The sequence below is a fragment of the Diplotaxodon limnothrissa genome, linkage group LG15 (assembly GCF_057381915.1).
Source record: "Diplotaxodon limnothrissa isolate DT_005_m linkage group LG15, D_limnothrissa_male_GT1.1, whole genome shotgun sequence".
NCBI classification, from domain to species: Eukaryota; Metazoa; Chordata; class Actinopteri; order Cichliformes; family Cichlidae; genus Diplotaxodon; species Diplotaxodon limnothrissa.
This window is the reverse complement of record NC_140610.1, coordinates 34,368,536-34,384,194: the sequence shown is the minus strand read 5'-3', so window position 1 is coordinate 34,384,194 and position 15,659 is coordinate 34,368,536. Positions and strand designations below refer to the sequence as shown.

The following is a 15,659-nucleotide window of genomic DNA, read 5'->3' as shown; positions in this document are numbered from 1 at the left end:
AATTTTGTGAGCTTGGATCACTAAGCTAAAATACAATACAAATAGAGGAAATATCTTCAGTTTTAGTATTGGTTAGTCTATACACACAAACTCTTGTGTACACTGTATATACAAATGTTTTCTACACTCTAAGAAATAAAACGTTGGATTTAATTGACAAAGTTAAGGCAATCTTTTCCACAAAACCTGGTCAATTAAACATAAATCAATATGGTTATTATCTGCAATTTCAATGGTGATGTATATCAGAAGTGAAATTGTTCTATAAAAACAACAGCTTTCCTTTCATTGTTACTATTTAACACCATTAAATAGAATTTAAATACTTTGTTCATTTTATTAACTGTATTGCTTTAGGTTCAATTGACAATATTAATTTGAATTTAATGGCACCATTTAGATTGAGTTTTGGACCTAATTAATTTGCTTAATTATGATTTAATTAATAGTTTCATCTATATGGTAAATGTTTAGGTATCAACAAAACAAGTCTAGAAAGGTTCCTGAGTTGTCATCTATACATTGTAATTAGGTGTTTGGACCTTTCAGAGGTCTTCAGCAAAGGTCTAACACTTAACTACAGAGTACAGGTGACAACTCAAAAACCTTTTTACACTTGCTCACACGTTACCATTTATAACATTCAAGATCCTTGCACTTCAATAGAAAACTCTTACACCAAAGCTTACATAAAGTGTAAATGCAAAAAAAGGGTGCTGCATCAACAACTTTATTTACGGTGAGCCTTAACAAGGCAAAGCTTCGACAGGGAACAACACTGCATAAGGCAATATTAAATGCTTAAAGTGCATGACCAAAATTTAAACATTGGAAACAACTTTCGAGTTTCAACAAAGTGACATTGTAGTGTGCCGTAAGATGTCAAATTCAATACAACTTGTGATTATAGTCAGATCTGCAGATTTACCACAGCAACTTAAAAATCACTGTATAATGCAATTACAGTACAGAAAATAGTTAAGTGACACAAAGGTAAAAACGATTTAGTCCCCAGTTACAAAAATCTGATTCAGAATTATAAGTTTTCTATTATATAATAAATTTTACAATAAAAAAATGCATATAGCAAATCTCAAAATATTCTTAATTAAATGCTAAGACCAAAAATCCAGTACTTAACTTGAGTACAGGTGACAACCTTAGAACCTTTTCACATTTGTTTGCACATACACTTTAACATTTATAACACTCAAGATCCTTGACCTACAATGGAAACCTGGTACACGAGAACTAATATGAAGTGTAAATACAAAAAAAAAAATTGTGTTGCTTTAACAACTTGAACAAAAGCCTTCAACGAGGCAAAGCTTAAACAGGGAAACAACACTGCATAATGCAACATTAAATGAAGTGTGTAAAATAAAATGTAAACATCTGAAACAACTTTCCAGTTTCAACTAAGTGACAGTGTAGTGAGGAGTAGGATGTCAAACCTGACAGAATGATTTCAGGATCTACAGTTGTAGGTCTGCAATGGCTACAGTCTGCAGAATTACCACAGCAACTCAAACTGAAGAAAATGTTGTGAAACAAGGAAATATATCCATCTGCGTAATTTTGTCCCCAGTTCCAAAAACTCAAGTTTCTGAATTATGTTTTCTTTTCCACAATCAAAAGAAAAATGGCATTCAGTAAATCTCTTAAATATTAAAGCTATGACAAAATATTTACAAACAAAGATCAACATATATATATTTATGAACTTTTAAACAGTGAAACAGAGCACTTATTTTGGGAGACATTTCGATCTAGAAGAGTCATTGCGTCTCCTTTTGGCAGAGTTTGTTCTTCAGCACTTGTATTTTGTTAGACAGTTTTTTGTCTTCCAGTCCCATGAGCACCTTCTGGAAGAACTCAAATGCGAAGTGGCTTTGGGTAACTCAGATTGAGGCAGTAAATTAGCCCAAACAAAAGTGCACACCCGCTCGCCACATCGTGAAGATCCTGCAAGACGGTGCATCTCTCGATAATGATGCCAACATCTTCAAGGGAGTCATCAGGCTGTGCTCCTTCATGGATTATTTTATAAACACGCCAAATCCATCCTCTCAAGCTCTTCAGCTTCCATCACGTTGAAATCCTGAAAAGGACAGAAATATTTTAAATCTGTTGTATTTTGGTCATTGCATCATCTATCTATTCACTGCATTTTAGTTCAAATGGTCCACACTATCCTAATTACACATATCCCTGAATGAGACTGAGGAGAACAGACCAAAGAAAAATGTGGATTTAAGACAATCACCAATAAAGACCAAGAAGAAGATACATGAAACATGGACAGAGGGCAGAAGGAGTATACATTAATAATATTATCAATATTCTGCTGACCAGGGTCATTTTCTTTAGTTTTGCATAAAACAATGTAAGTGAATGGAAACAAAATCCTAGTATTTCCCATGCACTTTATTGTTGTAAGCTAATTTAAAGAAAACTGATTGCTGCCAGAACAGGAGAATGCCTGGGCTTGTTTAGAAAATACATTTTTCAACTTACAAAACTCTGGGAATTATGACAGTCAAAATTTTACTGAGGGGTGGAATATCCCTTTAAAAATAAACTTACCATGTACTCTTTGATGAGATTTTCAGGGTTCTCATTCAGGTATATAATCACAGCTTTAAGGATGCATTCACGCTTCACTTCGATTCGGGAACTCTAAACAAAACAACACATGCAGCGCAATTACTTTTTTGAAGTTTTTAGAGACCCCCACAAAACTTAAGTCAATTTTTATTGTTGTTTAACCAATTCATAATTGTTTCTAAGTAATTTTAAACATGCTTTTTGCAAGCAAGTAGTATTTTGTGTTAGAGAATGAGAAGCTTACCAATTCATTCCCATAAAGATTATAAGTTATGAGTCCAATTACACTGATTGCGATACATTGGGTCGCGGAAAATGCAGCTTTAGCGTGGTGTACCACCCGAAAAGTGTTGTTGCATAGGAGTGCTGTTCAAAGGAATCAAAAACATTTTGATAGAGATTTCCAAAAATTAATGACAAAAACTACACACTGTCACGTTAATATGAGGTATGCGGGCTACCACCACATTTGCAGTATTTATACCAAGTTTGAGTGAAAAAAAATAATCTATTGTGTCACTGAGTTGTGGCGAAATGTGAAATGTTGTCTGCCTTTGTCTTTTCTCAGTGTAGCTAATTATTCCTTTGGACAATTAATGAGTAACAAAAAAAAGAAAAGAAAAAAGCTACAATGCCAGCAGCGGCACTTATGGCCTCTAGGGGCATGAGTTACTTAGTTCTGCTTTGTGTCAGGACCAAGTCCAGAATATAAGCCAAAAGCGAGATGAGAAGTATAACGCAGGAGAGAACAAGCATAAAATGACCCAAGAAAGTTAAAAATACAGGTTAATAACCAGACCTGAGATCAACCTGCAACTAATCTATTAGTTACAGAACATTATAACAAGACAGAATACCTGTGAATTGTAGACAATGCTGCTGTGATCCGCCGCGCTGTTTCCCCTCCTTTTTTTCGTAGAATCTTCATCAACTGGTCAGAGTACTGGTCAAGACTGCTCATGAATGTGGACAGCAGTGGAACTGTGGTGATAACCTAAAAGACCAAATAAGAGAATTCAAAATGTAAAATTGCGTATTAAGGAAAAAGTAAATAATATGCAAGCATTAGGTACCTTCAACATGAACTTTTGGAGCACAGCTCAAATCTCCGCAGCTCCAAATTCCACAACCAGCAACCTGAGAGAAAAAGAAAAACAGAAAAAATTAATTGTTTACAGTGAGACACATGCAAAGGGGTAGCACAGAGATGGTCTAAACTTAAGAACACTCCCATTTCTTTTAAAATGTATTAATAATACAAGTTAAATTTCAAATGCTCCAAAATTTCTATTACTCATTTCATAAATCTGTTCCTGTGAGCACGTTTACCATTATATACCGGAACAGCCCACTCTGTGAACGTGACCCACTTGCCCCCAAAAATAAAATCAAGTATACTGGGTGGTTAGTGCTCCGTTTGTCGGTTTGTGCTGGTAAAATCATCGTTTGTATCGCTAGGTGTCAAAGATATTACACTTTTATTTAATAGGTCATTCAGAGTTCTTTCATTCAGTTTTTTCATTCTCTGCGCATGCTCAGAAAGGATGTGGAAAGGGCTCTTTGGATTTAATTAAATGTGTTCAATAAATTGGAAATATCAATATTATTTAACATTAAAACGGTATAGAATTAATTAAATCAAATTTAAAAATATTAATTACACCCATAAGATTAACAATTTTAAGTATATTGAACATAAAACTAAGAATTAATTTTTAAAAACCCCATGTTTCATTTGTTAGAGTGTAGGCTGAATTTGTTCCTTATCTACAAACTGCATCAGACCTTCTGTGTACCAACAAGTGAAGTTTCAGAAAACCTTTTCAAACCGAATACTACTAAATATTAAAATCTTTAATTTTAATAATCATTGTTATACTAATAATTATATTTAACTTACTGTCTGTGTAGGTTCTCAATCACCCAGGCTATAGTAAAACAAGGAGCTTGGAAAGAAAAGCAACTGGACTTCTTTAAGTTTCTTGACGATGTTTCACCTCTTGAAGCTTCTCCAGTTCAGTTTCTTCAGAACTGGAGAAGCTTCTTCCTTTCCAAGCTCCTTAGATTCCTTACAGTATGCACCCCCTTCTTCATTTCCATTAGCAACAAACATGTTCTGTCAATGAAGGCCCAGGAAGACAGTCACTTAAATTTTTATTTATTCAAAGACAGAGATCCAAAATGTTTTCAAGTCACCTGATCATTTTCTTATGACTACTTTATGTTGCTGATAAATACTATAATTTTAATAAATTAAATTCATCAGTAACACAGGTCAGTATTAGTGTCTGTCCGTCCTTTTGATACAATACACTTGTATCATTACTAGATACAACATTTCATAGACACATAAATGATTCATGGCACCTGAATCAATGTGAAACGCTACAGTATGGCTTTTTTATTCCTTCCGGTGGAATCAGCGTGGCTTATGTTGCATCATTAGATCACATTAATTTAGTCTATTTGTTCCCTGACTGTTAGTGTTTTATCTGTTCAGGCCTATAATAGCCATACAGGATCTTCAAATGCTCACACACAGCATGCTAAAACAGCAGTATCCAAACAGGGCATGCATGTGTCACTGATGCTACACCACCCTCTGCCTGTCCCGCTGGCTCACAGGCAGTCCCGGTGGTTTGAGGGAGGAGGGAATGGGCAGCTCGAGTAGGCTGTCCGGAAAGCTGGCAGGGCTCAGCTGCTGCAGAACAGTCTGCATGGCGCTGAGAACCAACGGCGCCGGGCTCCTTCCCGACAGGTAAAGGTAGGTCTCCTCGCCTAGCATCTTGCTCCAGCGCTCCGATTCTCCAACCAGAGCTTCCTTCATTTTGAAGCGAACTTTTGGCATAAACAGGAGCAGGTTGTCCAGACACCGCCTTTTCTCCCCACTTCTGACCACCGTGGAGTCTCTGAGCTTTTCCAAAGTAATGTCCAGCGGGGTCAGGCCGTTGTGGTCTTGGGCGTACGGGGACGCCCCGCTCCCCAGGAGCAAGATGACCGCCTCGGGACGCAGAAGCTCGCAAGCCAGATGTAGCGGGGTTCTTCCGTCCTCGATGTGAAAACACCCGGCTCGGTCCGTGTAGGACGGGGTAATGGCTATACGGTGGGTTTCTTGTAAGATGAGGCAGAGAATGTAGCGTCTGTCGTAGCGAACAGCCATAGCGAGGTGAGGCGCGGAGGACGGGCAGGGGCAGAAGCGCTCCCCGGGTTTTGCTAGCGCTTCATCCGTGTATCGGCTGAGGAGGTACTGAGCGTACGCCTGGTGGTCATGAACTATAGCGTACAGCAACGCCTCCGACGGGCTGTAAATCCTCTGGCCAGAGTCCTCGTCCAAGTAAAAAGTTTCCATCGTCCGCATGTCCTCCAACATCCAGACCGGCTTTAGGTCCCGCACGGCCCGGTAGAAGAGCAGCGAGAAGGACTTTCGATGCTTCTCGACGCTCCGAGCCTCCGAAGTGACGGTTAAAGAGGCCATGGCAACCCGAGTGATATAAATTCCCAGAACCTTACACGGTTTCATTCACAGAGCGCAAAAACTACCATTTCCCCAACAGAAGCTCGAGTCCAGGGACCTACTGAGTCAGTGTTTGAAATAACCGACATTCCTGTAGCTGCTCGAGCCCTCTGCAGTACTGTGCGAGGGCGCATGCGCACAACGTACAAACGTCAAAAGGTTTTACAAACTTTATTGACAGTTGAGCTGTGAGCTGATTATAAGGGCTGTGTCCAAACTCGGGGGCTGGGCTGCATCCTTGGAAGGATAAAGGATAGACAAGTTACTTTGACATCTATGTTCAAGTGCATTTTGGTGCTGATGCTACGTTTACTAATCTACAACTACTGCTATCGCAATTAAGAATGAGCTGCGGTAGCGCTCCTTCCTGCATTGTGGGTGAAAAAGTCTCCTGCTGAACGAGCTGCTCAGTGCTCGTACAGTCTCATGCAGGGGGTGGGAGGTGTTGTTCATGATGGATATTAGCTTATTCAATTCAATTTCAATTCAATTCAATTTCTTTATTGTCCCACAAGGGGAAATTAGTTTAGCAGCAGGATAAAAATAAACAGAACAATACTATAAAATAATAACAACAATAATAATGATAGAAAGTTCAAGGACAATTATTTAATAATAATAATAATAATAATAATAATAATAATAATAATAATAATGGATTGGATTTATATAGCGCTTTTCAAGGCACCCAAAGCGCTTTACAATACCACTATTCATTCACTCTCACATTCACACACTGGTGGAGGCAGCTACGGTTGTAGCCACAGCTGCCCTGTGGCAGACTGACAGAAGCGAGGCTGCCATATCGCGCCATCGGCCCCTCTGGCCAACACCAGTAGGCAAGTAGGGTAAAGTGTCTTGCCCAAGGACACAACGACCAGGACAGAGAGCCCAGGGATCGCATCTGTAACCTTCCGGTTACAGCTGCGATTCCCAACCCCCTGAGCCACGGTCGCTCCCTTACCATTAAGGAGACAAGACCCAGTAGGGATAAAAGAGACCTGGAGTCTTTTAGTCCTCCTTGGAGGTACTCTAAAACGGCGGCCGGAAGGCAACAACTCAAACTCACTGTGAAGTGGATGGTTCACACAATTAATAATAGAATGAGCCTTTCTAAGCACATTTCTATTGTAAATGGCCAAAAGTCCATCTTGCCAGCTCCCTGGAATTTTGCTAGCAGTTTTTTTTTTTTTTTTTGTGATCAACATTTTATTGATTTAAAACGGGGTTGGGGGGGGGGGGGGGGTGTACAGACATATACAGCACAACTGTAAACTGCAGTAGCAAAGCAAACATTAGCAAACAAGGCATAGGGACAGCAAAGAAAAGACACAAAAAACACAAAGTTAAAACCAATTATTGCCTCTTCCAGGAGATAACTCTGGATGAGAAGATTTTCCAAGCATCAACAGTCGTGGGTCGAGCTTTATTTAATTTTGCTGTGGTATGTTCAAAACCAATAACACGGATAAGACATCGTCTACAGAATGATTCCATACAAATGTCAGGACAGAACCATTGCTTTGTAATAGTCTTCTTTGCGGATGTGAATCCAGCGAACAACATTTTGCATTGCATTTGTTTTAAGGAGATTTCAGAGGTATCATTAAGGAGACAAAGACCAGGATTGGGAACATAAAAAACTTCCAGCACCTCAGATAACACAGAGTTCACAAAGACCCAAAAATCGGATACCACAGGACAGTCCCAAAACATGTGCAAAAACGTGCCAGGTGATGAATCATTGCAGATGTGACAGTAATACGTAGCCTGTAGTTTCATCTGGAACCTCCTATAGGGTGTAATGTATGTTCTGTGTATGGTTTTGAAATGAATTAATGGATGCGCCAGGTTCTTAGAAGTCAAACTCAGATTAGACCACACTGTATCCCAGTCTATATTAACCTGTAGTTCTCCCAGTTCCCTGACCCAAATAGATTCAATAGGCAGGGACTTCATACCATGTTCGGCTAATTTGTTGTAGATTTTGGAAACAGAGGGTCTGCCAGATTTAGGCAGGATCCAGTCCAACATGGGATGAGAGGGAAGAGGAGAGTCCCAGGGGACACCACATGCTTTGAAAGCTGATCTGAGCTGCAGATATACAAAGTAAGAAGATGCAGGAAGAGAAAAACGTGTCCTTAAGTCCTGAAATGAGCAAAGGCCTTGGGCGTTGAATAGATCATCAAAAAGGTTTATCCCGAGTGAGAACCGAGAGGGTTGAACAAATGGTCGGCTGCCACATAGTAACTTTAAATTATGCCAGAGTGGTGAGCTTTTACAAAATTTAACTGGAGCACCCAGCCACCTTTCTATCTTCCTCCATACCTGTATAGAGTTGGCAATAATAGGTCCGAATTCGTTGTTGTTGTAGAGCGTATTGGTGGGAAAATTAGCAAACAGAAGATCTTGTAGTCTATGCGGTGCTGCCTTGGCGGATTCGATCATTTTCCACGCAGTAGTAGTCTCTGGGTTGACCCACGTACTAAGCGCCCTGATTCGGAATGACCAGTAATAAAACTCGAAGTTTGGTACTGCCAGGCCACCAAACAATTTGGGCCGCTGCAATGTTGACAAACGTATCCTAGGCCTTTTGCCATTCCAAATAAATTTAGACACCGCAGAGTGTATGTCTTTAAAATAAGTTAGAGGAGGAGAGAGTAGCAACATAAAAAAAAAGGAAATTAAGCCGTGGCAGTATGTTCATCTTTACTGTGTTGATTCTACCCTGAAGCGAAGTTTTTAAATTGTCCCATCTTTGAAAGTCGGATTTGATCTTATTTAGCATAGTAGTAAAAATTTTGCTAGCAGTTTTTACCAGAAGTCCCAACCGATTCTTATTCTTCACCGTCAGGTTACCAAACCATGCAGCAATACAAAAAGACATCACAGATTCGATAAAATATCTATAAAACAAGGACAACATCTCAGATGAGACATTAAAAGATCTCATTTTTCTTAAAAAGAACAGTCTTTGTTGAACTTTTTTAGTAGTGGCATCAGCATGAGATTCAAAACACAGTTTATGGTCAAGTACCACACCTAGATATTTATAACTCTCAATGATCCCAATATCGGCAGTTTTAATGATAGTAGGTGATGAGCTATAAGAGGACTTCCTAAAATCAATAATCATGTCTTTAGTTTTTGACACATTAAGTGACAGGAAGGACTCATCACACCAATTCACAAAATCATCTACAACCTGTCTATGGCCTGACTCATCCCCCACTAGAAGACTGACGATCACTGTGTCGTCAGCAAACTTCAGGATGTGTCTGTTCGTGAAATTGCTGCGACACTCATTTGTGTACAGAATGAACAGAAGGGGAGAGAGGCAACAACCCTGGGGCGATCCAGTAGAGGAGGAGAGCACATCAGAAAAGACATGATTCACCCTCACGCATCGTGACCTATTACCGTATTTCCCGGACTACAAAGCGCACCTGAATATTAGCCGCACAAGCTAAAATCAGGGGAAAATCCTGTTTTGTACATACATTAGCCGCACCTGACTAAAAGCCGCAGGTGTTTCAATGTTGACTTATCATATGTAAGAGAATATGCACAAAGGGAATTGTCAGGAAAGAGATGGCTGTTTGGAGACACACCCCTTTTATTAATATTTTGAAAAACAAGTTATGGGTACATATTTGCACATGTAGTACATAACAGTAACCTACAGCACACCAGAAAAATAGATTCGGCCTACCTTTTAGGCTCAGGTGCAGTGACACGGCTTTAACAAGAAGAAAAGTCAGTCATTCACCATCTTTCTCTTCTTCCTGCGCTCTAAAACCACCAAAGTCCTCTTCTCCAATGTCGGAAACGAACAGGCTCAGGATGGCTTCGTCATCCACTCTCCGCTTCTCTCCTTCGTTGTCACTTTCAAAACCAAAGAAATCCTCGTTGTCAGTGTCAGAGTCGAACACCCTCAGAAGGGCCGTGGCGGTGTCCTCCTCTCCATCATGCAGCAGTCCAGCCCTTCAAAATCCGTTGGTGATCGTGGATGTTTTCGCACTTTTCCACGCTGTCAGAATCCACCGGTGGAGTTGGGCATAACTTGCTTTTCGCAAGTTTATCGCCGTTCGTCATCCACGCCTCCCGCTGAATGCGTAGCGCTACTTTGAAGTTTGTTTTTCGCGCTACTTCGTACGGCACTACGTTGCCTGGCGGACGGACATGTGACTAACATACCACTCTTGAACCCCGATCCTTCCGCCAGGCAACGTAGTGCCGTACAACAGCGGAACAAACAAAACAAATCGTCTTACGATATCACAAAAATCATGGAAAATCCATAGAAAAGCCGCACCTGACTAAAAGCCGCAGGGTTCAAAGCTTGTGCAAAAAGTAGCGGCTTATAGCCCGACAATTACGGTAGTCAGAAAGTCCGTCACCCAGCCGACCAGACTAGTGTCAAGCTTAAAATGATTGTAAAGCCTGTCAGCAAGTAAGAAGGGTTGAATTGTATTAAATGCAGATGAAAAGTCAGCAAATAATAATCTTGCATGGGTGTGAGGGGCCTCAAGAGTGTGACAGCAGCATCCTCCACACCTCTTCCTGCTCTATAGGCAAACTGGAAGGGGTCAAGATGATGTTCAACATGCATTAAAATCTTCTTCTTAATTATCTTCTCAAATGTCTTCATCACTAAAGAAGTCAGAGCCACAGGCCTAAAATCATCCAGTGCCTTAGGAGAACTGCCCTTAGCAACAGGAACAATAATAGCATGTTTCCAAATCTTAGGTACTGTCTGTAGCTCTAAAGAAAGTGAGAAGATATAGTGAAAAATCCCACTCAGCTGATCAGCACAAGTTCTCAGTATCTGTCCACAGATGTTGTCGGGTCCAGGACTCTTGCTTTTGGTGTGTCAACATAATTTATACTGAATTCAGCACAATGCCACTCAACTACATACATTATTAAGAAATCCAGAAATGCAGAAATGATGGGCTTTGTGACAAAGGTGACAGGCTCAAGGTGTAATAGTAATTGAAAAAAAATCAACACAGAAGCATGAGAAGGATTTCTCCATTTACTGTCTTATTCTCATTTTTGATCATTTCTCTGGAGATGATCAGTTAGCTGTTTGACAACTACTCAGTCTTTCAAGAATTTTGGAGATAAAAGGAAGGTTAGAGATTTGCCTATTATTAGCTAAGACCGCTCGGTCTAGTAACAGTTTAAATACTGCCAGCTTGAAGGCCTGTGGTTCATAGCTGGTTAATAGAGATTGAAACATTAATTAATGGAAGGGCCTCTTTGAGGAGTCTTAGGAATAGGGTCTAAAAGACACGTTGTTGGTTTGGAGGAAGTCATTACTGAAGTTAACTCAGAAAGATCAATTGGAGAAAAAGACTCCAAATAGATATCAATGGTACTGAAAGTAGCTGTATATAATGCCACATCTATGAGATGGTTGTAACTTTTTCCTCTAATGGTTAGCTAAATTATGAAGGCATTACTAATTAACATTAAAGGAATGGTTGGCTCAACAGAGCTCTGACTTTTTGTTAACCTAGGGTTGTTCTTATTTTCTTTAATCAGTGCTGAATAATAAGATGTTCTCGCTTTATTGAGAGCTTTTTTATAAAGCAGCAAACTATTTTTCCAGGCTAAATGATGATGATGATGTTACCATTTTCTTTCCAGCTTAAGAGTTATCTGCTTTAATCTGGATGTTAGAGAGTTAAAGCAGGTAGTCAAGTATTTTTGATTTGAGGCTCAGTTTTTCAGATGAGCTACAGTATCCAGAGTCCAGAAAACATTTGACACAGGAATAGAATCTCATCAGGCTCTCTATAACCAATCACTCTCACAGGGAAAACGCCAGGGCTTTTGCACAGATGAGATGACAAGTTCGTAATCTTCAAGGTAACAGAGACACAGACTTAAAGATTGAAGATGGTTTCACTAATAGTAGTTCGTACAGTGCTCAGGCAAAGAATGAAGCTTTGTTCCCAGCTTAAGTAGGAGCCAGCTGATCATCAATTGACAAATAGGTGAGCTTGATTACTTTAGGTGTGCCCAGGAGGAGGGCAGAAATCCCAGAAGTTTCCCGTCCCTGCAGGCGTAAGGTGTAGTTAACAGATATGCACACAAATACACTACGCTGAGACAGAGCAAGCGAGAGAAAGAAAAGTGGAGAGAGACAGAAAGAAATGGCAGAGGTGCATAGAAACGCCCCCGCATCCACACACTCCACAGTTATTGTACATTTCAAATTTCTCGTTTAGCACTAAATCACAACAGTTGCCACAACTATATATAAAATATGCCAGTCCTTAATTATTAAGGATTGGCATAGGTCTCAAGCTCTTTGTCTTTGTAGCTCAAGAGCTCTTTTAATTCCTCTCCAGAAGTCTTTGGAACTGCAACTAGTGGTAAGAAAGAATTAAGATGATGTCAGGTGAGGTAAGAAAAGGCTTTTCCCTGGTTAGAGTTAGTTTTGTGAATGATGCAAAGGTGCTTGCCATTATATTTGGGACAGGGCCACTAGAAGTTGTGGTGTAGTGCTTGATGGTTGAGAGCACGTCACCTCTGAACCCACAGTTATAGATAGCCGGTCCTGTCTACTTATTACTCGGCCTGCTCTACATCCTTGACTTTCATTTTCTGCCCTGTTAACAAAATTACAAAAATACAGCGTTTATTATTATTTATACCTTTTGAATAAAAAAAGTACGTGAAACATCATTTATGTAGGAGGGTTGCCAAACCAAGGACAGTGGATTTTAGAAAGTCCTGCTTTCTGAGACACCAACCGTCACTTTTAGAGAAACCAGCTCTCTTCCACACACATCTCATATTTAAATTTGCGGACTTCTGCATTCAGGACACTTTTGGGTGAAATTTAGCGGATTTGCCAATGTGCAGATTCGGTAAAACAGGCTCTGCATACCTTGTTTTCTGCCAGCAATACCCTCCGTGTCCCTTCCGCTCAGCCAAGGTCCAAATCGAGATCAGCAACCAAGATCCGGGTCACGGCACCAAATTGTCAAGACAACGCCAGTCTCTCCGATCCTTTTGTCTTGGTAGACATCACGCAGAGATGTTTACAAGTTTCACACAATCCTTTTATTAACTTTGCCAAAACAGTGTCGGACTCTGTAGTTTTCTCTGGTCCCCTCCCCAATCTGACCAGGAGTGACATGTTTAGCCGCATGTTCTCCTTAAATTATTGGCTGTCTGAGTGGTGTCCAAAAAACAATGTGGGCTTTATAGATAATTGGGAAACTTTCTGGAGGAAACCTGCCTCTCTGCAGCTTCTCTCCTCCTGTTATCTCCCCAAACTCCCCTTAGAGACTGTGTCAGCTCAAAAAACAAACTAAAAACCAGCAAAAAATGACTTAAACATTAAAAAAAACACACAAAAAAGAACAATACAGTATCCACATCTGCACCAAAGAGTAAAACAGTGAAATGTTGCTTATTAAACATTAGGTGTCTCTCTTCCAAGTCTCTGTTAGTACATGACTTAACAATTGATCCACAAATCAATTTACTCTGCCTTACAGAAACCTGGTTAGAGCAGGATGATTATGTTAGTTTAAATGAATCAACACCCCCGAGTCATTCTAATTATCAGAAACCTTGAAGCACAGGCCGGTCTGTCTGATTTCCTGTTGTGGGTGATTTTAACATCCATGTAGATGCTAAAAATGACAGCCTCAACACAGCATTTGATCTGTTATTAGACTCAATTGGTTTCTCTCAAAATGTAAAAGAACCCACCCACCACTTTAATCACACTCTAGATCTTGTTTGAACATATGGCATAGAAACTGAACATTTAACAGTGTTTCCTGAAAACCCTCTCCTGTCTGATCATTTCCTGATTAATTTACAATAATTGATTACACAGCAGTGGGGAGTAGATTTCATCACAGTAGATGTCTGTCTGACAGTGCTGTAACTGAGTTTAAGAATGTAATCTACCCACTGTTATCATCTTCAATGCCCTGTACCAACACAGAGCAGAGCAGCTACCTGAATGCTACTCCAACAGAGGTCGATTATCTTGTTAATCATTTTGAAGCCAGATAACACACACCAATTAGTTAAACTGCAGGAATGTCTTAAAGACATAAAGACCTAGATGACCTCTATACTGCTTCTAAATTCAGATAAAACTGAGGTTATTGTACTCGGCCCTGAAAATCTTAGAAATATGGTATCTAACCAGATTCTTACTCTGGATGGCATTACCTAGGCCTCCAATAACACTGTGAGGCACCTTGGAGTCATTTTTGACCAGGATATGTCCTTCAATGCACATATTAAACAAATATGTAGGACTGCTTTTTCTTCCATTTGCGCAACATCTCTAAAATTAGAAATATCCTGTCTCAGAGTAACGCTTAAAAACTAGTTCATGCATTTATTACTCCTAGCCTTGACTACTGTAATTTATTATTATCAGGATGTCCTAAAAACTCCATGAAAAGCCTTAAGTTTATCCAAAATGCTGCAGCAAGAATACTGACAGGGACTAGAAAGAGAGAGCATATTTCTCCTATATCGGCTTCCCTTCATTGGCGTCCTGTTAAATCCAGAATTGAATTCAAAATCCTGCTCCTCACATACAAGGTCATAAATAATCAGGCCCCATCTTATCTTAATGACCTTGTAGTACCATATCACCCCATTAGAGCACTTCGCTCTCGCACTGCAGGCCTACTTGTTGTTCCTGGAGTATTTAAAAGTAGAATGGGAGGGAGAGCCTTCAGTTTTCAGGCCCCTCTTCTATAGCACCAAACTGAATCCAGTTTGGATTCAGGAGACAGCCACTATCTCTACTTTTAAGATTAGGCTTCAAACTTTCCTTTTCGCTAAAGCATATAGTTAGGGCTGGACCAGGTGACCCTGAGTCCTCCCTTAGTTATGCTGCAATAAGTGTAGGCTGCTGGGGGATTCCCATGATGCATTGAGTGCTTCGTCTTCAGTCACTTTTCTCACACACTATGTGTTAATAGACCTCTCTGCACTGAATCATACTTGTTATTAATCTCTGGCTCTCTTCCACAGCATGTCTTTTATCCTGTCTTCCATCTCTCACCCCAACCGGTCGCAGCAGATGGCCACTCCTCCCTGAGCCTGGTTCTGCCGGAGGTTTCTTCCTGTTAAAGGGAATTTTTGCTTCCCACTGTTGGCAAAGTGCTTGCTCATAGGGGGTCATATGATTGTTGGGTTTCTCTCTGTATGCATTATCTAACTTACAATATAAAGCACCTTGAGGTGACTGTTGTTGTGATTTGGCGCTATATAAATAAAATTGAATTGAATATTCTCAGCCTGGACAGATGATGAGGGACAGGAAATATGTTTGTCAATAGCTCAAATTATTTTCAGGTAAATTTTTTTCTCAATCAGTTTGGTGCAATTCTTACACATTTGTAACCATCACCACACTTAATGAATCACAGTTGCGAGTTGGAAATTGAGATATGCGTACCATGGCATAGATCTGGAAGAAACCTTTGGGGCAATATAGCATATGCTGGGGTTTGTGTGTGTGTGTGTGTGTGTGTGTTTG

The 15,659-nt window shown here is 40.0% G+C and overlaps 1 protein-coding gene and 1 pseudogene across 1 annotated transcript; both read right to left on the bottom strand.

Annotated features, from left to right (window-relative positions):
- Positions 1-1,778: 1,778 nt before the first annotated feature.
- LOC146617822 (uncharacterized) lies at positions 1,779-4,720 on the bottom strand (annotated as a pseudogene).
- Positions 4,721-5,197: 477 nt separating this feature from the next.
- On the bottom strand, positions 5,198-6,127 carry LOC146617821 (ankyrin repeat domain-containing protein 9). Its single transcript, XM_085373329.1, has one exon. The coding sequence runs from the start codon at positions 6,125-6,127 to the stop codon at positions 5,198-5,200; it is 930 nt and encodes a 309-aa protein (XP_085229455.1).
- Between the last annotated feature and the right edge of the window lie 9,532 nt (positions 6,128-15,659).

Excerpts from the sequence above, each read along its gene's own strand:
- LOC146617821 (XM_085373329.1), bottom strand. The coding sequence starts at position 6,127 with ATGAAACCGTGTAAGGTTCTGGGAATTTATATCACTCGGGTTGCCATG.